The sequence below is a fragment of the Bos grunniens genome, chromosome 5, assembly GCF_055505025.1.
Source record: "Bos grunniens cultivar Pamir isolate PY7600 chromosome 5, Bosgru_T2T1.0, whole genome shotgun sequence".
NCBI classification, from domain to species: Eukaryota; Metazoa; Chordata; class Mammalia; order Artiodactyla; family Bovidae; genus Bos; species Bos grunniens.
The window spans coordinates 104,639,158-104,665,490 of record NC_141169.1 but is presented as its reverse complement, the minus strand read 5'-3'; the positions used below and the strand labels follow the sequence as shown (position 1 = coordinate 104,665,490).

At 47.4% G+C, this 26,333-nt stretch overlaps 1 protein-coding gene and 1 pseudogene across 1 annotated transcript; both read right to left on the bottom strand.

The window, feature by feature from the left end:
• Window positions 1-2,215: 2,215 nt before the first annotated feature.
• On the bottom strand, window positions 2,216-3,099 carry LOC147372862 (NADH dehydrogenase [ubiquinone] flavoprotein 2, mitochondrial pseudogene; annotated as a pseudogene).
• A 13,947-nt stretch (window positions 3,100-17,046) lies between these two features.
• Window positions 17,047-25,879, bottom strand: LOC147372861 (uncharacterized). Its single transcript, XM_086404357.1, is given in 10 exon segments — window positions 17,047-17,106; window positions 17,378-18,344; window positions 18,908-18,978; window positions 21,597-21,718; window positions 21,826-21,973; window positions 22,252-22,448; window positions 22,544-22,646; window positions 22,648-22,691; window positions 23,022-23,214; window positions 25,261-25,879. Coding segments are annotated over 10 exon segments (2,238 nt in total). The 5' UTR covers window positions 25,594-25,879.
• Between the last annotated feature and the right edge of the window lie 454 nt (window positions 25,880-26,333).

Genomic DNA, 26,333 nt, shown 5'->3' with positions numbered 1-26,333 from the left:
CAGAATGGACTGGTTGGATCTCCTTGCAGTCCAAGGGACTCTCAAGAGTCTTCTCCAACACCACAGTTCAAAAGCATCAATTCTTCGGCGCTCAGCCTCCTTCACAGTCCAACTCTCACATCCATACATGACCACAGGAAAAACCATAGCCTTGACTAGACGAACCTTTGTTGGCAAAGTAATGTCTCTGCTTTTCAGTATGCTATCTAGGTTGGTCATAACTTCCCTTCCAAGGAGTAAGCATCTTTTAATTTCATGGCTGCAGTCACTATCTGTAGTGATTTTGGAGCCCAGAAAAATAAAGTTTGACACTGTTTCCATTGTTTCCCCATCTATTTCGCATGAAGTGGTGGGACCGGATGCCATGATCTTCGTTTTCTGAATGTTGAGCTTTAAGCCAACTTTTTCACTCTCCACTTTCACTTTCATCAAGAGGCTTTTTAGTTCCTCTTCACTTTCTGCCATAAGGGTGATGTCATCTGCATATCTGAGGTTATTGATATTTCTCCTGGCAATCTTGATTCCAGCTTGTGTTTCTTCCAGTCCAGCGTTTCTCATGATGTACTCTGCATATAAGTTAAATAAACAGGGTGACAATATACAGCCTTGACGAACTCCTAGTGCAACCCAAAACAGTTTGAATAATCCTACTCATTAGTGTTAGTTACTCAGTTGTGTCTGACCCTTTGTGACCCATGGACTATAGCCCAGCAGGCTTGTTTGTCCATGGGATTTTTCAGGCAAGAATACTGGAGTGGGTTGCCATTTCCTCTTGCAGAGGATCATCCCAACACAGGGATTGAATCCACCTCTCCTGTGTCTCCTACATTGCAGGCAGATTCTTTACCTGCTGAGCCATCGGGGACACAAATAAGCTCTCAATAAATATTGGTTGAATATAAAGATGTCTCTGGAATTAGCTGGCAGGCCACAAGGGCAGGGACTGGGGTGACCCTAGCACTGCACATGGGAGCCCAGCTCAGTCCCTCTGAGGTTGTTGCTGAATAAGTGAAAAAGGAGCTGAAACCAAAGAGCAGTGGTGGAATGCCAGTGGTGGAGCTGTGCTGAGCTATCATGAGCACTTTTAGGAAGGAAAGTGGTTGAAGGTGAAGCTTAGCAGAAGGGGCACTGTGTCTGGTCTTCTGAGCTGGCACCCCACCTCCTGGCCCCACAGCTTACTGAGTATGGAATCTGGGGCATGCTGATTAAACTCGCAGAGCCTCAGTGTAGAAAAGGGGTTGCAGTGCCTACTTGGAAAGATGAAGAGAGGGTGGAAATGAAGACCGCTGGTACAGAGCCTGGCACATGGTGGGTTCTTAGCATTTCACTTTTCTCAGTCCCTCTGTGACTTCCTGCAGAGTCTCAAGTGGAACTGTGAGTGAGTCTGTACCTAAGTCAGGTTCTACAGTAGCACACGGGGACCTGGCCCCCTCCCTCAGTGACTGAGTATATTCCTTAGAAAGAATACATGGTAGACCACTCAAGTTAGGAGCTGGGGCCCTCAGCAATGCCTATTTCCCTGTCAGATTCCCTCTTATGCCAGATCTTTGGTCTGCTGGAGAAGAACTGGGTTCAGAGTACCCTATCACCCGCACAGAAGGCTATGGAGCCTGGCAGCTCACCTCCCCTCTCTGGGCTTTAGCTCCCCCGCTCTGTATAGTGGGTTCAATGACCATCATCCACTCCTGTCCTGGGGTTGCTCTACTGATTAAACAAGAGGGCAGAAATAAACATATATGGGTGTTCCCAGCATGAAACGGAGGCTGGTTCGAGACAGGTGCCCACTGAATGGTTGATGGGTGGATGGATGGAAGAATGAATCAACAGAAGGACAGCCACCCAGAAAGCCAGATAAGATGTCAACCAGCGCAAAGAAGAGGTTTGGTGCTGGTAATCCTTGCTGCCATTCAGACCTAGGCCCCCTGGAGCTCCAGCCTGACCCACCCCAGTTGCTTCTGCCTGTGATGGCAGAGATAGGGGAATATGGAGAGGAGGGGGAGTGGAGACCTAGAGGCTTAGGGAAGGCAGTGGGCATGCAGAAGGGGAAAGGGAGAGTCTGGCGACACAGGGTCAGGATGGAAATTGGGATGGGGGCATAGAAAAAGGGTAGGGCTGGAGGAAGAGCCCAGGACACAAAAGTGAGAGAGAGGAATAGAAGAGGGTGTACTCTGGGGGATACAGTGGAACAGCCTGTAAGAACCCAGGAGGCTCTCAATAAGCACATTTTTTTTTTTTAGGTATATAGGAGAGTCATATTTTATTCCTCCACTGACATATTTACAGCAAATATAAATTAAAGGCCTGCTTGCACACCAAACCTAGGTCCTTTTGGTGCTTCAGTCAAAGAGGTAAGACCTCCAGCTGGCTCACAGGAGAAGCGTCCACTCCTTAGCCCAGGTTTTGGGATTTTGCCAGCCTTCAGTTCATCAATAATTTCTTCAATATCTTTAGGTGTCAGATCCTCATAGTAGTTGTCATTTATTTGAACCATTGGTGCATTTACACAGGCCCCTAAACATTCGACTTCTATAAGAGTGAAAAGTTTGTCAGGTGTAGTCTCTCCAACCTTTATTCCAAGTTTTTTCTGAATGGCTTCCAGTATGCTGTCGGAGTTTTGGAGCATGCAAGGTGTGGTAGTGCGGACTTGAATGTGACACTTTCCAACAGGCTTTCACTTATACATTGTGTAAAAAGTTGCTACTTCATACACTCTCATTGGAGGTACTTGTAAAATTTCTGCAACCTTGTTCATAGCAGAGATGGGCAGCCATCCATTCTGTCTCTGGGCTAAATCCAGAACTGGAAGCACAGCTGCTGCCTTATCCCCTTCTGGCTAGTTTTTCACAACGGCCTCTATCCTCTTATAGTTTTCTGGTGTGAAATCAAATGGAGTTTCTGGGTTATTCCAGGAGTATCTCTGTGCACAAATAAGGCTCCTCCAGCTCCATTCTGAACAGCTGTCTTATGCAGATTTCTTATATGTTTTCCCCAGTGGGCGGCGAGGCCGGCCACGCTGGCCTGTAGCACTGCGGAGAGGAACATGGCTGGCCAAACTGCGGGCCTCTGGGCCTCCTCAGTAAGCATTTTTTGAATGCTTGTAATTACCCAGTGCTATGAAAACTGACAACCCCGGTGCCTCATCTTCTGAGATGGCCCACACTCTGTCTATGGAGTGTGTATCTTCCTGAATAAACCTTCTTTCACTTAAAAAAAAAAAAAAAGGGAGGGGATCATTTTTCCCTCTACCAAAGGGCATGAAAAGATTAAGGCATTGAGATACAAATGCATGGTTTCTTCTCAGGATAGTGAGACAGCGGATTGGTCTTTTGAAGAGAAGTCAGTCTTAGAATCCTAGTTCTGATCTGAGCCCAGGCCAGCCAGACTAGCAGGTTTCTTACAAAGAAAGGGGCTATGAGATTAGTAGAGTTAATAGCATTCTATGGGTCCATTCCTACAGAGGCCTCACCAACCACTGGGAACCAGGTTCATTCTTGCAGCGTTCTAGGGGCCATCTGAAGTGGCAGGACTCAGTAGGCTGGGGAGATGAGCATGGCCACAGAGAGGCTGATGTGGGGGCTTCATCCCAGATGTGCTTATCGATGGGGGAGGCAGGGAAGGAGTGAGGAACGGAGCTGGGAGGATGGACTGGCCCAGGGACTCTTCCTGGGAAGAAGTGTCTATCCTGACCATCTCTCTCCTGCCTTCCTCCTGTGGCCATGGACTGTGGTGCTCCTGAACCCATTCAGCATGGTAGAGTCGAAGATCCAGAAAGTACTCTATTTGGTTCCATCACTTGCTACTCTTGTAAGGTGCCATATTACAGCATGGAAAATGAAGGGAGCAGTAAAGTTTCTTTGACTAAAGAAAAGAGAAAAAAAAGAAAAAAAAAAAGAGAAAAAAAAAAGAGAAAAAAAAAAGAGAAAAAAAAAGAGAAAAAAAAAAAAGAAAAAAAAAATAAAGAAAAGAGAAAGAAAGAGTGAGAGTGTTGGAGGGTGAATAGTACAATCTTTCTGACCAGCCAGAGTTTGAGAGTGGGGATTTAAAATTGTCTTGGGACCCTGAAAATGCCTTTAATGATAGTAGTAATTTATGTTGCATTCCACGAGACTGACTGATAAAGGGTGAAAAATGTGATTCTAAGATCATAGTCACAATGAAGGATTTTGCCCTCCGATGGTGGATGTCAAGGCAGTGAGACACCAGAGGACGCCTCCCCAGTACAGCTCATAGTGTGCCTGATGCTGCCTTAAGCCTGTCACTTGTATTATCTTATTTAACTCTTTAATATTGATTAAAGACTTTATTGGCATACGCTGTACAGCCAAGTGATTCAGTTATACATATATATATATGTATTCTTTTTCATGTTCTTTTCCATTATAGTCTATCACAGGACACTGAATACAGTTCCCTGTGCTGTATAGTAGGGCCTTGTTGTTTACCCATCCTATATATTTATTTATTTATTATTATTTTTTTATTTATTTATTTTAAATTTTGTTTTATTTTTAAACTTTACAATATTGTATTAGTTTTGCCAAATATTGAAATGAATCTGCCACAGGTATACCTGTGTTCCCCATCCTGAGCCCTCCTCCCTCCTCCCTCCCCATACCCTCCCTCTGGGTCGTCCCAGTGCATCAGCCCCAAGCATCCAGTATCGTGCATCGAACCTGGACTGGCGACTCCTTTCATACATGATATTATACATGTTTCAATGCCATTCTCTCAAATCTCCCCTCCCTCTCCCTCTCCCCATCCTATATATTTAACAGTTTGCATCTGCTAATCCCAAGCTCCCAGTCCTTCCCTCTCCCACACCCTGACCCCTTGGCAAGCACAAGTCTGTTCTCTACATCTGTGAGTCTGTTCCCGTTTCATCACTAAGTTCACTCGTGTCATGTATTAGAGTCCACATATAAGTGACATCATGGGGTATTTGTCTTTCTCTTTCTTGCTTCACTGAGTATGACAATCTCTAAGTCCATTCATGTTGCTGCAAACGGCATTATGTCGTTAATTTTTATGGCTGTAATTCTTTAATATTTATATGAGACTGAGGCAGGAGATAGAACAGCTCCAGGTTGGACATTTACAATCAGCCAGCCTCCTCTTTGCATTTCCTGAGGCAAGAGATAGGTGGTCTCCAGTTGAGGAATTTACAACCACCCCCTGTTTGCGCTCAGAAATGGAAGTAACAACAGAAACAGGGTAGATAGCCAGTCTTTGTCTCCTGCAAACGTCTCAACAGAATAATCACGGCAAGGACAGAGAGGAAAAACCTTGTCTGAATAAAGGGTAAGGGAGACACTACACTCGTGCAGAAAGGCCCCTTGGAGTCAAAAGTCAGGGGATAACTCCAGGCCATAATGAGTCTTGCTCCTCCCAGAAGCCTTCACTTCAAGATCCATCTTGGCTGAGGGGTGTGTTTGCATTCCAGAGGAGGGTCCCAGGGTAGCTCAGGTGTGGAAAAAGAAACCAGGTAATTGGCCGGAAGGAAGACAAAGACCTGAAGGAACTGACCTATATAAATGACCTAATCGCCTCTTATTGCGCTCCTCCTCACTAAGGGGGACACCCATGCCCTTTTTCTCCGGGTATGCATCTATGTCTTGCTTTTATCGCAACTAAACAAACTATTTCTCTACGTGCTGTCCCGCTTGTTGTGCTGTCTCTAATAATAACCTTTGTACTTGCATTTACAGTTTCTGCCTCTGTGATAAATGCATTTCCACTGGGGGCAAAGCTCCAGGGAAAAACACCTCCTAACCTCTATCCCTTGCTGGTTTGGTGGCTAGGATTCCTGGTTTTCATTCAGGCTATCCAGGTTCAGTTCCTGGGCAGGAAATTAAGACCTTGCTTCTTGCCACTGCTTACTGCTGCCTCACCGAGATCAAAATTGCATAAGATACTGTTGTGTAAGATTTGTATGAGTTACTTTTATTAATCCCATTTTATAGAAAAAGAAATTGAGGCTCAGTTTGCCTTCTGTCTGTGGAAAAAGTTTAGCCAAAGAATAAGTTTAACCAGAGAAGTGAGAACATGCAGAAACAAAGGAAAACAGTCAAAGGAGACCAAATAATAAGAGTTTAGACATTAAGCATGGTCAAGGACCTCTAGTTCCTTCTCAAGGGCTAGAGATAATATTCTGAACCATATCCTGTGAGCTGCCTTATAGATACTGAAACCCCAGGTGGAGAAGTTAACTACAGGATGAGCAGACTGTAGCCGTGACATAAGCTGCCACAATTCTAAGAACTAGCCTCAAGGAAATAGGAACAAACCGACCCTGGAACTGAAAATTAAGTGTGCTTAAAACAGTCAAGGTGATGCTGGTCAGACCACCGATGACCAATTTCAGGGTGACTGTCAGAGCTGACTGTGCTGTTTCTGAATGTAGCCCCCTCTCAGCCGACAAAAGCTTTATCTAACCGACTGATTGTCGGTGGGGGGAGTCACCCTTTGGATAGGTGTCTGCCCTCTCCCACTGGTTGCCAGAATCCAAATAAAGCAAACTTTCCTTTCCACCAATGGTCTCCTTATTGGCTTTTGAGCAGCTGGTCCCCACTGTGGGTTACGTCACCTCCAAAAATCATGATGTTGGAAGTTAAGGCTTCAACATATAAAATTTGAGGGAGAGACACAGACGTTCATTCTGCAGCAGCTGCTATTTCTGAGCCTGCTTGACTGATTTCTCCTGTTCTCCCAGACTTTTGATCCTGGTGTGTCTCAGGGCATACTCATTGATCTTTTTCTCTTCTCTATTCACTTTCACTCCCTTGGTGGCCTCGTTCAAGCTGTGGCTTTAAACACCCATCCATATACCTACCAAATGAGCCTGAAATTTACATTTTTAGCTCAGACCTTTTGTGTCAACTCCAAATTTACACATCAGCCTATTCAACATCTCTCCTGGGGTCTCATAGACACATTTGTAACTTTTTGAACACAGAATATACAGTTATAACTGTATTGTTATAACAATTGGTTTAATGTTCTGTTCTGCTAATTCTTATATCTGTATCAGTTCTGGCTTTTTGGTGGATTTTTCTCCTCATTATGGATCATATTTTTCTGCTTCTTTTACATCTCATATTCTTTTCTTGGTTGTCAGATTGTGAATTTTGTCTTGCTGTGTGTGAAGTCGCTCAGTCGTGTCCGACTCTTTGCGTCCCCCTGGACTGTAGCCTGCCAGGCTCCTCTGTCCATGGGGTTCTCCAGGCAAGAATACTGGAGTGGGTTGCCATTTCCTTCTCCAGGGGATCTTCCCAACCCGGGGATTGAACCTGGGTCCCCTGCATTGCAGGCAGACGCTTTATCCTCTGAGCCACCAGGGAAGCCTTATCTTGCTGAGTGCTGAATATTTTTGTAATTCTATAAATATTTTTGAGCTTTGTTCTGGGATTTGGTTAAGTTACTTGGTAACATTTTGATCCTTTTGGGTCTTGCTTTCAATATCTGTTAGCTGGGACCAGAGCAACATTTAATCTAGGGCCCATTGTCACCTGCTACTGAGGTAAGACCCTCCTACCCACCCTACCTAATGCCCCGTGCATTTGGAGGTTTCCCAGTCTTGTTGGGCTTCCCGGTGGTAAAGAACCTGCCTGCCAATGCAGGAGACGTAAAGCAATGTGGGTTCGATCCCTAGGTTGGGAAGATCCCCTGGAGGAGGGCACGGCAACCCACTCCAGTGTTCTTGCCAGGAAAACCCCTTGGACAGAAGATCCTGGCAGTCACAGGATTGGAAATGATGGAGTAACTTAGCACTCCTAGGACCCTTGGTCTCTGAATATCTGACTTCTCTCAATCTTTGCTAAATATCAGCTTTCTCAATTAGATTATTTCCTTAAAACTTTTAAAAATTAAAAATTCTTTAATACAGCTCTGTGTCTTTGTTTTGGAACAGATAAAACATCTTGCTGTTGTTGTTTAGTCACTAAGTTGTGTCCAACTCTTTACAGCGCCATGAACTGTAACCCTCCAGGCTCCTCTGTCCATGGGATTTCCCAGGCAAGAACATTGGAGTGGGTTGCCATTTCCTTCTCCAGGGGATCTTCCTGACTCAGAGGCCAAACCCACATCTCCTGCAATGCAGGTGGGTTCTTCACCACAAAGCCACCTGGGAAATCTGGATAAAACATCTACATGACTCAAAACTAGGAAGATCAAAAGAGAATACAGCGGTAACTTTTCTTCTCACTCCTATCCTCCCCCAGAAACCACCACCGTTTCTTATTTAACCTTTCAGTGGTATTTTATGCATATAAAAGCAATATATAACTACTCTTTTAAAAATACAAATGGTGGTATTTTATTACACTGTTCTGCTTCTTACTTTTTTCATTTATCTATCTTAGAGATTGAATGACTATGTTGTATTCCATTATTTGGATATTGCATAATTTACTTGAAACTTTGTACCAGACATTTCAGAATTCAGGATTCTCATACTTTGCTATAAGAAACAATGCTGGGGTGTTCACCCTTGTGCATAGGTCTTTTATCTCATATATGAGAATATCTGTGGGAAAAATTCATGGAATTGTGGGGTCAAAGGAATGTGCCTTCGTAATTTTGATTCAGTTCAGTTCAGTTCATTTGCTCAGTCATGTCTGACTCTTTGCGACCCCATGAATTGCAGCACGCCAGGCCTCCCTGTCCATCACCATCACCCGGAATTCACTCAAACTCACGTCCATTGAATTGGTGATGCCATCCAGCCATCTCATCCTCTGTCGTCCCCTTCTCCTCCTGCCCCCAATCCCTCTCAGCATTAGAGTCTTTTCCAATGAGTCAACTCTTTGCATGAGATGGCCAAAGTACTGGAGTTTCAGCTTTAGCATCATTCCTTCCAAAGAACCCCCAGGGCTGATCTCCTTCAGAATGGACTGGTTGGATCTCCTTGCAGTCCAAGGGACTCTCAAGAGTCTTCTCCAACACCACAGTTCAAAAGCATCAATTCTTTGGCACTCAGCTTTCTTCACAGGCCAACTCTCACATCCATACATGACCACTGGAAAAACCATAGCCTTAACTAGACGGACCTTTGTTGGCAAAGTAATGTCTCTGCCTTTGAATATGCTATCTAGGTTGGTCATAACTTTTCTTCCAAGGAGTAAGCATCTTTTAATTTCATGGCTGCAATCACCATCTGCGATGATTTTGGAGCCCAGAAAAATAAAGTCTGCCACTGTTTCCACTGTTTCCCCATCTATTTGCCAGTAATTTTGATTACATATTGGCAAATTGCTCTCTATGGTGTTTGTACCAATTTACATTCTAAACAAAATAAAACAAAAACAAAACAATGGATGAGTGTCTGTCGGGAACCGCATTAGGCATTACTGACAACATGGAGGCATGGCCCCAACTCCTTCTCGTTGTCCCACAGGCATGGACCCAGGATGAAGGAGTATGCCTTGTGATTCTGACTTGTTCTTTCCTTTACTCGGCTGAGTTGACTGAAAAGAATATTAAGGTGCTTATTGTTCTTGAGAGGAGCATCAGATCAGATCAGATCGGATCAGTCGCTCAGTCATGTCCGACTCTTTGCGACCCCGTGAATCACAGCATGCCAGGCCTCCCTGTCCATCACCAAATCCCAGAGTTCACTCAGACTCACGTCCATTGAGTCAGTGATGCCATCCAGCCATCTCATCCTCTGTCGTCCCCTTCTCCTCCTGTCCCCAATCCCTCCCAGCATCAGAGTCTTTTCCAATGAGTCAACTCTTCCCATGAGGTGGCCAAAGTACTGGAGTTTCAGCTTTAGCGTCATTACCTCCAAAGAAATCCCAGGGCTGATCTCCTTCAGAATGGACTGGTTGGATCTCCTTGCAGTCCAAGGGACTCTCAAGAGTCTTCTCCAACACCACAGTTCAAAAGCATCAATTCTTTGGCACTCAGCTTTCTTCACAGGCCAACTCTCACATCCATACATGACCACTGGAAAAACCATAGCCTTAACTAGACGGACCTTTGTTGGCAAAGTAATGTCTCTGCTTTTGAATATGCTGTCTAGGTTGGTCATAACTTTTCTTCCAAGGAGTAAGCGTCTTTTAATTTCATGGCTGCAGTCACCATCTGCAGTGATTTTGGAGCCCCCCAAAATAAAGTCTGACACTGTTTCCACTGTTTCCCTATCTATTTCCCATGAAGTGGTGGGACCGGATGCCATGATCTTCGTTTTCTGAATGTTGAGTTTTAAGCCAACTTTTTCATTCTCCTCTTTCACCTTCATCAAGAGGCTTTTTAGTTCCTTATAAGGGTAGTGTCATCTGCATATCTGAGGTTATTGATATTTCTCCCGGCAATCTTGATTCCAGCTTGTGCTTCTTCCAGCCCAGCGTTTCTCATAGGAATAATTAAAATAGTTAGAAGCTAAAGATTTAAGGAATGTTGTAATGTTAGCATATTTTACTATAGCTTATAGAGATTAAGAATTTTGGAGATATTAGTGGTTAGAAGCCTTTTTAAAGAAAGTGAGCTCAGGATACTAGGGGCAAACAGGATTTAGAAAGATAAGAAATAAACTGAGGAATGTGGTATGCAGCCCAGACATTAGCATGAGTTACAATGTATTCACAAGGACACATGAGAAGAAGTAGATAAGAGTATGGCTGAGGAAGGAACTCCTTTTGAGGGGCAGCAGTGATTTATGGAGACAACAAATCTGGGTCAGGGGGAACTGAAAATGTCAAATCTCTGACCTAATGCTTTTGTAAAAGTATAAAAGAGAATCTTAAGCTTGAAATAAATATGCAGTCCAGGAAAACTGAGAGGCTGCATCGTTTCTCATCAACACTGCCCATCCCTTTAGGCTGATTCCCTGGCTGCTGGAGCTGGACTCTGGCAAGTGTCTGTTTTTTCTATGTCTTCACCATATAATGTATTACCTTTGCCAATCTTACTGGTAAAAAAAGTGGCATCTTAATTTAAATACCTTCTTTTTTATGAGTTAGGTTAAATCCAAAAGTCCAAAAGCAATTTGCACTTTTTTCTGTTAATTGTTTATTCTCAGAATATTGGTTTAGTCCTCATTTTCCTATTCAAGGCCCTTGAAGAATAAAATGCATGTGACTTTGGGGGAAGAGAGTGGAAACTAGGCAGGTCAGAGCAGTCATTGGCCTCCTGAGGACACATAAGATAATTACAATAAGGACCAGGGACTCAGAATCTTAAATTTGCCAGGAATCTTAGAAATAACACACAACTGAATTTTTTGTATCTAGTTTTAGTTTTTACCATTTTCATCTCCACTCATTCCACTCCTGCCTCCATTGGAATCCTGAAAGTGTTTCACTTCTAAAAACATTTCTAAACATTAAAAAAACTGCAATCAGCATATACTCTTCAAATGTAGCCCACGCCACTTGTGTATGCTTTCACAAGACTCTACGAGAAAATGCTTTCATTTTCACTTATAGAAGTCCACAGTCCTGAAATCCTCAATCCTGACATCTAAAACGTTCTTAGAAATGGAAAGTGTTCTATAATAGGTTTGACACCAAAACTTTGAAAGTGGCAAAATCTGACAGTAACTGATGGGTAGCTGTTTAGAGTTTTTATCTATCATACTTACTGTGAGTATCCAAATGTTTTTCAGAAGGATTGTTCATCATCTTTACTCTTTTTTAAAATTGGAGTATAGTTGTTTGCAAGGCTGTGCTAATTTCTGCTGTACAGCAAAATGAATCAGCCATATGTATACATATATCCCTTCTTTGTTGAATTTCCTTCTCATTCAGGTCACCACAGAACACTGGGTGGAGCTCCCTGTGCTGTACAGCAGGTTCTCATTAGTTACCTATTTGATACACAGTGTCAGTAGTGTATCAGTAGTGTAGATGCCAATCCTAATCTCCCAATTCATCCCACCCTCTCTTTCTCACCTTGTCCCCTGCTGGGTCCACACAGCTGTTCTCTACATCTGTGTTGTCTCTTCTGCCCTGCAAAAAGGTTCATCAGTACGATTTTTCTAGATTCCACATGTATGCAAGAATATATGATATTTGTTTTTCTCTTTCTTACTTCACTTATCTATGTTCTTACAGGGTGTTTCCCTGGATGCGGCTGTAATATAATGATATTATATTATATAGACGGTATATTGCATTTCTGAAATCTGTAAAATGTTCAACAGTCAAAAGCACTTGAACTTGATGGTGTCAGATAAGAGACTGTGGACCTGCATTTGGACTTAAAAACTTGTCATTGCTCAGGAATGTTTTAACTCTGCCTTGATCTCCTTGAATTCGGGAGGCCTGTGTGAGTCAGCTCAAGTTGTTCAGACAAGTCCAGCAGAGTCAGTTGTGCAATAATATCATGAGAATGTGAAACGTTTAGTCACTCAGTTGTGTCTTACTCTTTTGCCTGGCTCCTCTGTCCATGGGATTCTCCAGGCAAGAATATTAGAGTGGGTTGCCATGCCCTCCTCCAGGGGATCTTCCCGACCCAAGGATCGAACCTAGGTCTCCTGCACTGCAGACAGATTCTTTACTGTCTGAGCCACCAGGGAAGCCCATCATGGTAATATTCTGGCATCAATAGTTATAGTGCTTATCCCAAGTTTTGGGTCTACCTCTGACATTTAAACATATCTTAAAGAATACAGATTATTTGAAAATATTGTTAATGGATTTCCCTGGCTGTCCAGTGGTTAAGACTGCGCTTCCACTACAGGGGTACAGGTTCCATTCCTGGTCCAGGAACTAAGACCTCACATGCTGCAAGGTGTGGCCAAAAAATAAATATACACATAAGTAAATAAATAATTAAAAAGATAAAACTACTGTTAGTGACTTAATTTGAGAACCAAAATGTCATACCACTCTTCTCTTAAGGAGTATTTGGAGATTGGGAAGTGAGCTGTTAAAAAAGTCTTATATATGAAACTGTTTATGTAGGAAAATAAGGATTTTCTGTGTAGTGTATAATCAAAACAAAATACAGAGATAAATTATCTACAACTTTAATGACAAATGTTTGCAGCAACTTAACTGTTCTCATTGCCTTACTAAGTAAATATTTTACATATGATCTCACTAAATGTTTGTTTAATTTTTTTGGCTGTGCTGGATCTTCGTTGCTGCGTGGGCTTCCCGTTGCAGTGGCTTCTCTTGTTGTGGAGCAATGCACTAGGGTATGCTGGCTCAGTAGTTGTGTCTGGAAGGCTGCAGAGCTCAGGTGCATGGGCTTAGTTGCTCTGAGGCATGTGGGATTTCCCACACCAGGGACTGAACCCATGTCTTCTGCATTGGCAGAAGCTGAAGTTGAATGGTTCAATAAAGACCTACAAGACCTAGAACTAACACTAAAAACAGATGTCCATTTCATCATAGGGGACTGGAATGCAAAAGTAGGAAGTCAAGAGATACCTGGAGTAAGAGGTAAGTTTGGCCTTGGAGTACAAAATGAAAGCAGGGCAAAAGCCAATAGAGTTTTGTCAAGACAAACGAACACCCACTTCCAACAACACAAGAACTGACTCTACACATGGACATCACCAGATGGTCAATACCAAAATCAGATTGATCATATTCTTTGCAGTCAAGGATGGAGAAGCACTATACAGTAAGCAATAACAAGCCTGGGAGCTGACTGTGGCTCAAATCAAGAATTCCTTATTGCAAAATTCAGACTTAAATTGAAGAAAGTAGGGAAAACCAGTAGACCATTCAGGTATGACCTAAACCAAATCCATTACTATTATACAGTGCAAGTGACAAATAGATTTGAGATTATATCTGATAGAAAGCCTGAAGAACTATAGACGGAGGTTTGTGACATTGTACGGAAGGTGGTGATCAAACCCATTCTCAAGAAAATGAAATGCAAAAAGGCAAAATGGTTGTCTGAGGAGGCCTTACAAATAGCTGAAAAAAGAAGAAAAGTGAAAGGCAAAGGCGAAAAGGAAAGATATATCCATCTGAATGTAGAGTTCCAAAGAACAGCAGGGAGAGATACGAAAACCTTCCTAAGTGCAAAGAAATACAGGAAAATAATAGAATGGGAAAGACTAGAGATCTCTTCAAGAAAATTAGAGATACCAAAGGAATATTTTCATACAAAGATGGGCACAATAAAGGACAGAAATGGTATGGACCTAACAGAAGCAGAAGATATTAAGAAGAGGTGGCAAGAATACACAGAAGAACTATACAAAAAAGGTCTTCATGACCCAGATAACTACAATGGTGTGATCACTCACCTGGAGCCATACATCCTGGAGTGTGACGTCAAGCGGACCTTAGGAAGTATGACTATGAACAAAGCTAGTGGAGGTGATGGAATTCCAGCTGAGCTTTTTCAAGTCCTAAAAGATGATGCTTTGAAAGTGCTGCACTCAATATGTCAGCAAATTTGGAAAACTCAGCAGTGGCTAGAGGACTGGAAAAGGTTAGTTTTCATTCCAGTCCTAAAGAAAAGCAATTCCAAAGAATGTTCAATCTACTGAACACTTGCGCTCATCTCACACGCTAGCAAAGTAATGCTCAAAATTCTCCAAGCAAGCCTTCAACATTACATGGGCCAAGAACTTCCAGGTGTTCAAGACGGATTTAGAATAGGCAGAGGAACCAGAGATCAAATTGCCAACATCTGTTGGATTCATAGACAAAGCAAAAGAATTCCAGAAAACCATCTACTTCTGTTTCATTTACTACTCTAAAGCCTTTGACTGTGTGGATCACAACAAACTGTGAAAAATTCTTAAGGAGATGGGAATACCAGACTACCTTACCTGCCTCCTGAGAAATCTGTATGCACGTTTGAACAGGACATGGAACAACAGACTGTTTCAGAATTGGGAAAGAAATAACATCAAGGCTGTATATTGTCATTCTGTTTGTTTAAATTATATGCAGAGTACATTACGCAAAATGCTTGGCTGGATGAAGCACAAGCTGGAATCAAGATTGCCAGGAGAAATACCAATAACCTCAGATATGCAGATGACACCACCCTATGGCAGAAAGTGAAGAATAACTAAAGAGCCTCTTGATGAAAGTGAAAGAGGACAGTGAAAAAGCTAGCTTAAAACGCAACATTTAGAAAACTAAAATCATGGCATCTGGTCCCATTGCTGCTGCTGCTGCTGCTAAGTCACTTCAGTCGTGTCCGACTCTGTGCGACCCCATAGACAGCAGCCCATTAGGCTCCTCTGTCCCTAGGATTCTCCAGGCAAGAATACTGGAGTGGGTTGCCATTTCCTTCTCCAATGCATGAAAGTAAAAAGTGAAAGTGAAGTCACTCGGTCATGTCCGACTCATAGCAACCCCATGGACTGCAGCCTACCAGGCTCCTCCGTCCATGGATTTTCCAGGCAAGAGTACTGGAGTGGGGTGCCATTGCCTTCTCCCATTACTTCATGGCAAATAGATGGAGAAATAATGGAAACAGTGACAGACTTTATTTTCTTGGGCTCCAAAATCACTGTAGGTGGTGACTGCAGCCATGAAATTAAAAGACGCTTGCTCCTCGGAAGAAAAGCTAGACAGTATATTAAAAAGCAGAGACGTTACTTTGCCAGCAAAGATCCGTCTGGTCAAAGCTATGGTTTTTCCAGTAGTCATGTATGGATGTGAGGGTTGGACCATAAAGAAAGGTGAGCACCGAAGAATTGATGCTTTTGAACTGTGGTACTGGAGAAAACTCTTGAGAGTCCCTTGGACTGCAAGGAGATCAAAGCAGTCAATCCTAATGGAAATCAACCCTGAATATTCATTGGAAGGACTGATTTTGAAGCTTAAGCTCCATTACTTTGACCACATGATGCGAAAACTTGACTCATTAGAAAATACCCTGAGGTTGGGAAAGATTGAAGGCAAGAAGAGAAGGGATGACAGAGGATGAGATGGTTGGATGGCATCACTGACTCAATGGACATGAGTTTGAGCAAGTTTCGGGAGTTGGTGAGGGACAGGGATTCCTGGCATGTTGCAGTCCATGGGATTGTGAAGAGATGGACACAACAGAGTGACTGAACTGGACTGAACCAGGGATTAAACCCGAGCCCTCAGCAGTGAAAGGGTGGAGTCCTAAATGCTGGACCTTCGGGGAATTTCCTGTAGCTATGTTTTCTCACTGTGGACAGGGAACCCTTACTGATGCTCAGCACTTTATCCGTATTAACTCATTGAAGCACCTCAGTGATGCTTTCAGAAAGCATCATTATCCTCTAAGAAAACATCATTATCCTCCTCTTGGTGATGAGGAGGGCTTCCCTGATGGCTCACATGGTAAAGAATCCACCTGCAATGGAGGAGACAGGGGTTGAATCCTTGGGTTGGGAAGATCTCCTGGAGAAGGAAAGGCAACATATTCCAGTATTCTTGCTTCGAAAATCTCATGTTCAGAGGAGCCTGGCAGGTGACAGTTCATGGAGTCACAGAGTCATACATGATTGAGCGACTAACATTAGAGTAAAAAAAACTGGGTCTAAATAATTTGCACAAGATCATATAACTTCTGAATGCCAGAATCAAGATGCAAAGGGAGAGATGTCTGACTTCAAAGCTCAGCTCTTGAATAATACCCAATATAGCATATAAGTAAGACTTTTGTTCCCTTTTTAGCACGGTTCAAACCTACAAAGCACGTGATTTCTGTCATTAAAAAAAGTTTTAAAGCAATCTGCAATGAGTTTGAGAGTAATTTAGTAATGCAGAAAGTCACAACACTGCAGCTTGAAGGGATGTGAGGAGTATATGAAGAAACGGCACTGATATACCTGTAGTGGTGGTGCTGGTGCGGGTGTTAGTGAGGGTGGTGGTGAGGGTGGGGGGGTGGCGGTGACTGGATGGTGATGACAGTGGTGGTAATGGTGATGGCTGTGGTGGTGATGGTTCTGGTTTTGATGGTGATGGATGGTGGCAGTGAGAGAGTGCTATTTATGACATTCCAGTCTCTATCAGCTCAAGTGTCTGCATCATCAACCTTATTAGATGCCTCATGGCAACCCTGACAACAGTGCACGGGATATATACCGTTGGAGGAAATTGAAGAAGATTTCCAAAAGATTCCCCTGGGTGGTTGTGGTGGTGCGGATGGTTATTGGGGTGGCGGTGGCGGTGGCAGTGGGCATGGCGGTGGGGGTGGAGATGGAGGTGGCTGTGTGGGTATGAGTGGCAGTGGCAGTGTCTGTGGCAGTGGGCATGGAGGTGGGGGTGGAGATGGAGGTGGCCGTGTGGGTATGAGTGGCAGTGGGGGTGGGGGTGGTGGTGGCAGTGGGCATGGAGGTGGGGGTGGAGATGGAGGTGGCTGTGTGGGTATGAGTGGCATTGGCGGTGGCTGTGGCGGTGGGCATGGAGGTGGGGGTGGAGATGGAGGTGGCTGTGTGGGTATGAGTGGCAGTGGGGGTGGGGGTGGCGGTGGCGGTGGCCATGGAGGTGGGGGTGGAGATGGAGGTGGCCGTGTGGGTATGAGTGGCAGTGGCAGTGGCTGTGGCGGTGGGCATGGAGGTGGGGGTGGAGATGGAGGTGGCCGTGTGGGTATGAGTGGCATTGGCAGTGGCTGTGGTGGTGGGCATGGAAGTGGGGGTGGAGATGGAGGTGGCTGTGTGGGTATGAGTGGCAGTGGGGGTGGCGGTGGCGGTAGCGGTGCCAGTTGAGCTGGGGGTAGGGGTGGATGTGGCTGTAGGGGTGGCTGTGGTGGTGGCTGTAGAGGTGGCAGTGGGGGCGGAGGTGGGGGTGGCAGTGCCTGTGGGAGTGGGTGTAGGGGTCGCTGTCAGGGTGGCAGTGGAGGTGTTGAGTGGGGTTTGGGTGGCGGTGGCTGTATGGGTGGGGGTGTAGGAGGTGGTGGAGGGGGTGGTAGTGATGGGGGTGGTCCTGGTGGTGGTGCGGGTGGTGGTGTGCTTTTGGGATTGGGGTATCTTAATGGAGATTTGTGGGAATCCTGGTTGGATTATCGGTGGGTGTTGGGCCAGTTTTCGTGGTCTGCTGGTGGGAGTGGTGGCGGTGCTGATGGGGGTGTTCATGGGGGTGGCGGTGGAGGTAAAGGTGGAAGTAGGTGTGGGGGTGGTGGTTGTGGTGGCGGTGGGCGTGGAGGTGGGGGTGGGGGTGAGGCTAGGAGTGGGGGTGGCGGTGTAAGGGGTGGTGAGAGTGGGGGTAGTGGTGGCGGTGGGGGTGGTGATGGGGGTGTTCACGAGGGTGGCGCTGCTGGTGGCGGTGGGGATGGAGGTGGAGTTGGAGGTGGGGGTGGCCGTGGTGGTTGTGGTGGCCGTGGGAGTGGAGGTGGCAGGAGCAATGGGAGTGGGGGTAGTGGTGGGCGTGGTGTTTGTTAGGGTGGGGGTGGGGGTGGCGGTGGGGGTTATGGTGGGGGTGGCACTGGTGGTGGCGGTGGGGGTGGGGCTGGGAGTGGGGGTGGCAGGAGCAATGGGAGTGGGGGTAGTGGTGGGCGTGGTGTTTGTTAGGGTGGGGGTGGCGGTGGCGGTGGCGGTGGCGGTGGAGGAGGTGGTGGGGGTGGGAGTGGGCTTTAGGCTGTCAGTGGGTTTGGGGGCGGGAGTGGGATTGGTGCAGGGCTCACAGGTGAAGTTGCTCAGCTTGGTCTTCTGGCCTCCAATGTTGCCTGGCCCTTGCTCCTGGCTGTGAACTGGCTCTTCACACCCTGGAGAGGAGAAGATGGGGGTGGAGAGGGAAGTCAGTGGGAGGAGTGGGAGCCCACAGAACAAGCTGAGAGCCTTCAGGAGACATGGCCAATGGGGGCTCTCCTGATGCACCAGAGTTGGATGGGATGAAACTCAGTTCTGGGCAGAGTTCCTCATCTGCAGAGATGAGGGCCGACTGGTTCCCAGTGGGCTGGAGCCTTCAAAGGACAAGTCAGGGGAATGGCTTCTGGGGGCAAAGCTTAGGCCTGACCCTCTTTTCCTTCTCATGCGGGAGACACATGCTTGAGTTGCAACTTACTCCTGCACCTGGGCATGGCACGGTGCCATGTGCCATCAATCTGGCAGACAGCTGTGAAGGACAGTAGCACCTGGTTTCCCTGTTGGAGCAGAGGTGGAGCAGCCATTAGTACAAGGAGGCCCTGAGGCTCCCTCCTGCCCTTGCCCACAGGGGAGCAGTAAGGATGCAAAGTCAGCTCTCAGCCCTTGAACCTCAACACCTGTGGACGTGTCTCCTGGCCCTTCTTCCTAGCCGGTCCTCTCAAACCAGACTGACAGATGGGTGCATTGAGCCACCCAGCAGGAAGTCAGAGCTGAGGACTTGCCTGGTGGTGCAGTGGTTAAGAATCCACCTTGCAGTGTAGGGGACCCTGGGTGGAGCCCTGGTTGGGGAACTAAGATCCCACATGCTGGAGAGCAACTAAGCTCAAATGCTGTAACTGTTGAGCCTGCATGCTGATGCAGCCAAATAAGTAAATAAATAAAAGGTTTTTTTTAAAAAGCCAGAGTTAGGGCTAGTTGTTACCTCCAATAATCCCCTCTGTAGACTCTTGAGGGGATTTCAGGAGTTTCCACTGAGGTTCAGTTGAACACCATAAATTTATTTTTTAAAATATTTATTGATTTTGGCGGTATCGGATCTTAGCCGCCGCACTCAGGATCTTTGATCTTCTTTGTAGGATCTTTAGTTGAGGTATGTGGGGTCAGGTTTTCTGACCAGGGATTGAACCCAGGCCCCCTGCATTGGAAGTGCAGAATCTCAAACACTGGAACACCAGGGAAGTCCCTGAACTTCACAATTTCAAATTAAAAAACGAACAAGTCACAAGCCCAGTTGTGTGTTCTCTGCATTGAAACAAAAGTCTCTGCCCTGAAGTAGGGCCGTGTTTCTTCCCTCTGGACGGCCCTGCCAGGTAAGCCCCGTATCACCCCATCGCCCCCAGGCTGCAGTCTCCTCAAGGCTAAGGGCCTTTCCTAAAATACTAGCTCAGCCCAGCCACTTTCAAGGGGGCTCAAGATGCTGACATATGCTAGGTGCTGTCCTAGGCCAGCAGACGGCAGGGACAGGACAGGAGATGGCACCCTGCAAAATGAAAAGTAACTGGGCAACATGAATGAGTTTTATTAACACCAACAATCATCTCAGATTGTTAGCCCTGGAACAGACTGCAAGAGAATGTGTATAAGAACTGGGATATCTGAGCAAAATGTAAATAGTTGTATCGTCCCTCAGTCATATCCAACTCTTTGTGACCCCATGGACTATAGCCCACCAAGCTCCTCTACCTATGGGATTTCCCAGGCAAGAATACTGGAGTGGGTTGCCATTTCCTTCTCTAGGGGATCTTCCACTCCCAGGGATTGAACCCATGTCTCCTGCATTGCTGGCAGAGTCTTTACTGCTGAGTCACTGGGGAAGTCCACATAAAAAGTAATGTGAGATAAACTGTGTGACTAGGTTTAAACTTGATGGTGTGAATGATAAATGACAAGGTAAGGGTGCTGATGGCATAAGATGGGGTGGGTTGTAACCTGAATGGTGGAGACGGGGGAGTGCCCAGGACATTCAGTTCTTCCTGGACTAACTAGCAGTGATCTGGCTGACTCATCTCCATGCACCATTTAAGGGAAGCTCCATGAAGCCTGTGTGAACATGTGCATTTCTTTTTACTGTACTTCCCACCTCAAGAACACTGCCTGTCACTGAATCAACACTTAAAATGTTTGTTGGGTGAATTCACCACAACAAACCGAAGGTCTCTTCTCTGATTCAGGGTGGATCTTCCAAGGGGACCTACTGGACACGGATGAAACGTCCAGTCCCAGGTTTCTGGCCAGGGCTAACTCCAACTGTATCTTTTAAAAATAGCATTTTATTTCTTTATCTTTAATTATTGTTATTATTAATTGCCTTCACTGGTTCCTCACTGCTTTTGGTAGTTGTGGCGCACGGGCTTAGTTGCTCTGAGACATGTGGGATCTCAGTTCCCCAACCAGGGATCAAACCCACGCCCCCTGCACCAGAAGGTGGATTCTTAACCACTGGATCACGAGGCAGTCCCGAGAGTAGCATTTTAGTTTCTCAGCTTTTGTGAGATTGACCAATGGAGCAATGACCATTTGACCAATGAACCAAACTGCATTCTTTCCTGGGTCTGCAAAGCTCTGCACAGGGTGGTGGGTCTGGGGTAAGACCACTGGTGGACATAAACAGAGCCTCTTCTGATTGTTCTATTGGGAATGCTGCCCAGTTCATGAATCATCAAGTAAAGCCAGGTAGGACTTAAAAACAAAAACCGAGAGCCCTGGAGCAAGAGGCAGGGGATTTGTTGCCGGTCCTTGCTGTACACAATCCCAGTGATGTTGAGTGAGTGAGGCCTCACACTTCAACTCCACCCCCGCCTGTTTGGTTCCTCACTGCATAGTGAGTTATAGAGCGAGGTCCTGTGGTTCTTAGACTTGGCCGGGCATTAGAATCACCAAGTAACTGTAGGTAATCTCATACCCATGGTCCCCTCCAGATCCATGGACTAGTCTCTAGCAGAGGACATCAGTATTTAAAATCCTTAATGTTTCCAGTGTGCAGTCAAGTTGGAGCAGGCCGGGTAACCCTTCCAGCTCAAACACGCTTATGTTTCCATGTGGGGCTGAGCTACCATCTACTCTGGGCCTGAGCATGTGATTTACTCCAGAAACCACCCTCGGCCCTGGGTCTTACCTCCATGAGCTGGTAGCCTTCTTTGCAGGTGGCAGTGAAACGGTCCTTGAAATGATATAGAGGCTGCAGGTCCTGAATGATGGTGCATGAGTCCAGGGTCTTGGGCTGGGGGCACGTGATGACTGTTGGGGAGACCAGAGGGCACGTTTATTTCCGAGACACTGTCCTCCTTTCTACCTGCCTCATCCTGCCCCCTTTCTGGCCCATGAGGGGCCCCAGACAGCCTTACCTTCACTGGTGTAGCACAGCTTCCAGCCCCGGCTGTCCCCTGACTCATCCGTGAAGAAGAGCAGGTCCACTGAGTTGCTTTGGGTATCAATGCGCTCAGGCCTTTGCTTTCCACAGAACTCACCAATGTTCCTCCCACTGACATAGATCTGTGGAGGCAGGGGAATGGAGGGAGTGTCATGTCTCCAATTCAGACACAGGGCCAGGGCGGTGGTGCTGGTGGTGTGGATCCTGCTTGGTGTATGCTTTCAGCTGGAGGGGAGAAAACCTCCCAAGGACCCACCTGCCTGGTATGTAGGACAACTCATGTGTGATGTTGGCTGTTTCTGTACCTGAGGGCCAGATGGTCCAGTGGGGATGGGGGGTGGGAGGAACCATGTGGGGATGGGAACGAGAGGATTTCTCTCTGGGGGTGGGTTGGCTGTACCTGCAGCTGGTCGTAGGGACAGTGTATTTGCTGGTGGTCATCGATTTCAAAAGGCTCCAGGAATTGGAGGTGGAGGGTGTGGCCTCGCTCTACTCAGATACTGTAGTTGCAGCGCAGGTCAGCGGGGTAGGGCCAGGGGTACTCCAAGCTGGAGATGTAGCCTGAGGGCTCCGTGAACAGCTCGCTGCTGCATTCGGCTGGGAGAGCAGAGCGGGAGCGGGAGCGGGTCACCCAGCGAGCCCCACCTTGCTCAGTCCCTGCCTCCTCTGAGACCACCCAGGCAAGACCTCACCCTGGCAGGAACGCCCATCCGGCTGGAGCTCATAGCCTGGACGGCAGGAGCAGAAATAGCCGCCGACGTAGTTGTGGCACAGGTGCTGGCACCGGGCCGGGGGGGTCCTCCTCGACTGAGTTGAGCTGCAAGGCACATTCGTCCAGGTCTGGAAGAGATTCCGGAAGGAAGGATTCAATTCCACAGAAGCCAGGGTGGGGGGCGGGGCAGGGACCTGTGGAGGCCCTGGTCTCAGTGAGGTCACTCATCAGAGGCTTAAGGACAAGGTTATCTCAGGCCACCTGGAACTCCTGGCCCCTCTGACCCTTTCTGGGACCTGCTCAGTGGGGACAGGGCCCTGGTGGATAGCTCTCTCCTAGAAAAAGCTCTCTTGGGAAAAAACAAGAAGGCCAGGCTTCCCGAATCTTTGGATTCAAGAATCCCCTTTTCTGGCGCCCATTCAGTATGAGCCCAGGAGCCCAGCACAGGCACCACTCACCCACGGCTTGGTAGTATGCCAGGAAGCCCTTGTAGAACATGATGGTGCCGTTCTCCTCGTTGGAGAAGTCCGAGTGGAAGGTCAGCGGCATCTTGTTCCCTTGGGACATGAATTCCTTCCTTCCTGGGGGGTTGCCCAGGGGAGAACCCAGCTGCCCACAGAACCTCCCCATGGTCTTCTTATCAGCAGAAATCTGTGGAGGAGGGACAGACGGACAAGCTGTTGAGGGGACATGTCCCACATGGAAGGTTATGAAGGTCATCCTTCTCTTGTCCCAGAGAGGGGATCCCGCCCCGCTCCCGACCCCCCTGGATGGTCTCCAGTTGCTCTCTACCTGCTGGGCTCTGGCTGTTCCAACTTTCCCAGAGGCCTTTCCTCTGTCCTGCATCCCCACCGACTGACCTTGCACGTTATCCTGTGTCTGGGACTCGGCCCTCCCTTTTTATGACCCCCAGCTATGACAAACCTAGACAGCATATTAGAAAGCAAAGACATCACTTTGCTAGAAAGTTACGTCTAGTCAAAGCTATGATGTAGTAGTCATGTATGGATGTGAGAGTTGGATCATAAAGAAGGTTGAGCACTGAAAAACTGATGCTTCAAATTGTGGTGCTGGAGAAGACTCTTGAGAGTCCCTTGGACAGCAAATAGATCAAACCAGTCAATCCTAAAGGAAATCCACTCTGATTGTTCACTAGAAGGACTCATGCTGAAGCTGAAGCTCCAACATTTTGGCTACCTGATATGAAGAGCTGACTCATGGAAATGGTCCTGATGCTGGGAAAGAGAGAAGGCAGGAGGAGAAGGGGATGACAGAGGATGAGATGGTTGGATGGCATCACTGACTCAATGGATGAATTCAAGCAAACTCTGAGACATGCTGAAGGACAGGGAAGCCTGGTGTGCTGCAGTCCATGGGTTTGAAAAGAGTCTGACATGACTTAGTGACTGAACAACATGTGTCAGACCTTTCTTTACCCCCATCTCTTCCCGTGTCCACCTCCCACTGGAATCCTGGTTGCCTTTACCTGGTTTCTATCATTCCTTCATCCCTAGAGGCTGGATGGTCGGCTTTACCCTCTGTCCTGTCCTTCCACCTATCTTGGTCAACCCATTCCTGTCCAGCCATGACTCCTGATATTCAGCTGAATGTGAGCATCCGGGACCTACCAGCTTAGAAGGCATCACTGAGATCCCTTTACTTCTTCCTTCACAGACTCCTTAACTCCTGCAAACCAGAAGACGTCCCTCCTCCTATCTCATCCCCACTTTGCCTGCTACCAGGACCCTCCCTACCCACTCCAGTGTTCTTGCCTGGAGAATCCCAGGGATGGTGGGGCCTGGTGGGCTGCCGTCTATGGGGTCGCACAGAGTTGGACACGACTGAAGTGACTTAGCAGCAGCAGCAGCAGGACCCTTCCTACCAGCACTGCTGACATCCCAAGTCCTCTGGGCTGGGAAGATATGGCATTTTCATGGTATGCTTTTATACCCTCCAGGGGATCTCCTGGAAATAGTATTCATGGGTTGTGTGTAGGCTCTATCTGAATCCTGAATCAAGAACCTCATTTTTTAATTTTTATTTTATTTTTAGGCTGTGCTGTGCAGCATGTGGAATCCTAGTTCCCCACCTAAGTTCCCCAGGAATCAAACCTGGGCCCCCTGCCTTGGGAGCACAGAGTCTTAGCCACTGGACCACTGGGGAAGTCTCCAGGAATCTCATTTTTATTGGATGTAGAAAGAGGGACTGGGATGGGGCCCTTGGTCATGACAGAGGAGAGGGGACTGAGCCCACTGTCCTGGCTAGACACCACCCTTGAGCCACCACCACACACATGCCGCTTCCCCACGTCCCTGTGTTCCTGGTGAGGAGGCAGCCATGGTGACACTCTCCATGGCAACAGGGAAACCGAGGCATGGAAGTTTCCAAAATCCTCTGGGCAAGTAAGCAGACAGGGAAGGTTTTTCTGACTTCTGTGGACAGTGCATTCCCCAAGAGCAGGGCCTGTCCCCTCCCTCTCTGTTTCTCCCCTCTGTGCTCCACGAGGGTCTCTCAGAGCAGTGGCCTCCCATCCTCGACACCCCTGGACTTCCAGAGCCCCACCTGGCCATCAGCTTTCACTGGCTTGGGGCTGTGTCCCCAGGCAGGGTGTCCTAGCCAGGCCGGTCAGAACCCGGGTCCCCCGGTTCCAGAGACACTCAGTTCTCCCTCTGCCCACCCCCCTAATCTGCCCCCTACCTTGACATAGTCATAGAAACAACCTTGCAAAGGCTCCAGGTCAAACTGCCAGAAGACAAGCTTCACCCTGTACCCCATGGGTACTGTGATCACAGTGGTCCTCTCAAAATTGTTAGGGTAAGGCTTGGGGAACAACGGGGACATCACCTCCCCGTAGAACCCCTGAGGGGTGGGGATGGCGCCTCCCACCCTGTAGAACAGGACCGGCAGCAGGAGGTGTAAGAGCCACCTGCCAAAAGGAAAAAGGTGTCTGTAGGGCGGGAGGGGTGCAGAACTTGCTGTCTGGTAGGGGATGGGATTGCCGTACCGCTGGGCATTTTCCTCTCGGTCCATTCTAGGTCTCAGGGAGATGTCCTAGGGTGGATGGGGAGGGTGCAGTGGGGAGGCTGGTCTCTGGAGCTGCTGCACTGGGTGCGCCTCCCCGGGGCGGTGTCCAGTCCAGAGGTCATCACACTCCCCCCACCTCTCTCCCCAGCCTCCTCCCTGTCCTGTTGCATCACTCTGCTCCCCTTTCAGGAATTGGGCTGGCTTGGACCAGTAAACTGAGGGTGAGGGTTTCCAGTCACGGTCTCTGAAATGGCTCCCACATGCTCAGCAAGGCCTCTGGGAGAGATCACCTATGGAAGAAGGTCTCAGGCATAGAGCCTGACTGTCTAGGCCGAGGGAGGGACCCCCCCCCAGGGACCCCCACCAACCCCCACTTTGCTGCTCCCTATGAGCTGGAGGAGGAAGGCAGTTGGCCTCACCTCCTAGGTCTGAGCCTCCTTTCTCCTTGGAAGGAGAGATGGGGCATGCATTTGCGAGCGTGCACGTGTGGGCACACTGGAGGGATAAGGTGTATGGGGAGGGTTAGGGTGCTCCCAGCTCCCTGAGTAAGTCTGGAACAGGAGGCCCCCTGTGCACAGGATTGTCCCCTCTGGTTTCTCCCTCCTTCCTTGGTCCCCACCAGGCTTACTCACATTTCTCCAGGGGCCTGTTGTTGGATCCCTGACTCTCATGATAGCATCTTCATCCACTCTGTGACCAGGGAGAGCAGGGTCATGCAGAGGAGGGAAGGGGGAGGGAGGGACTGT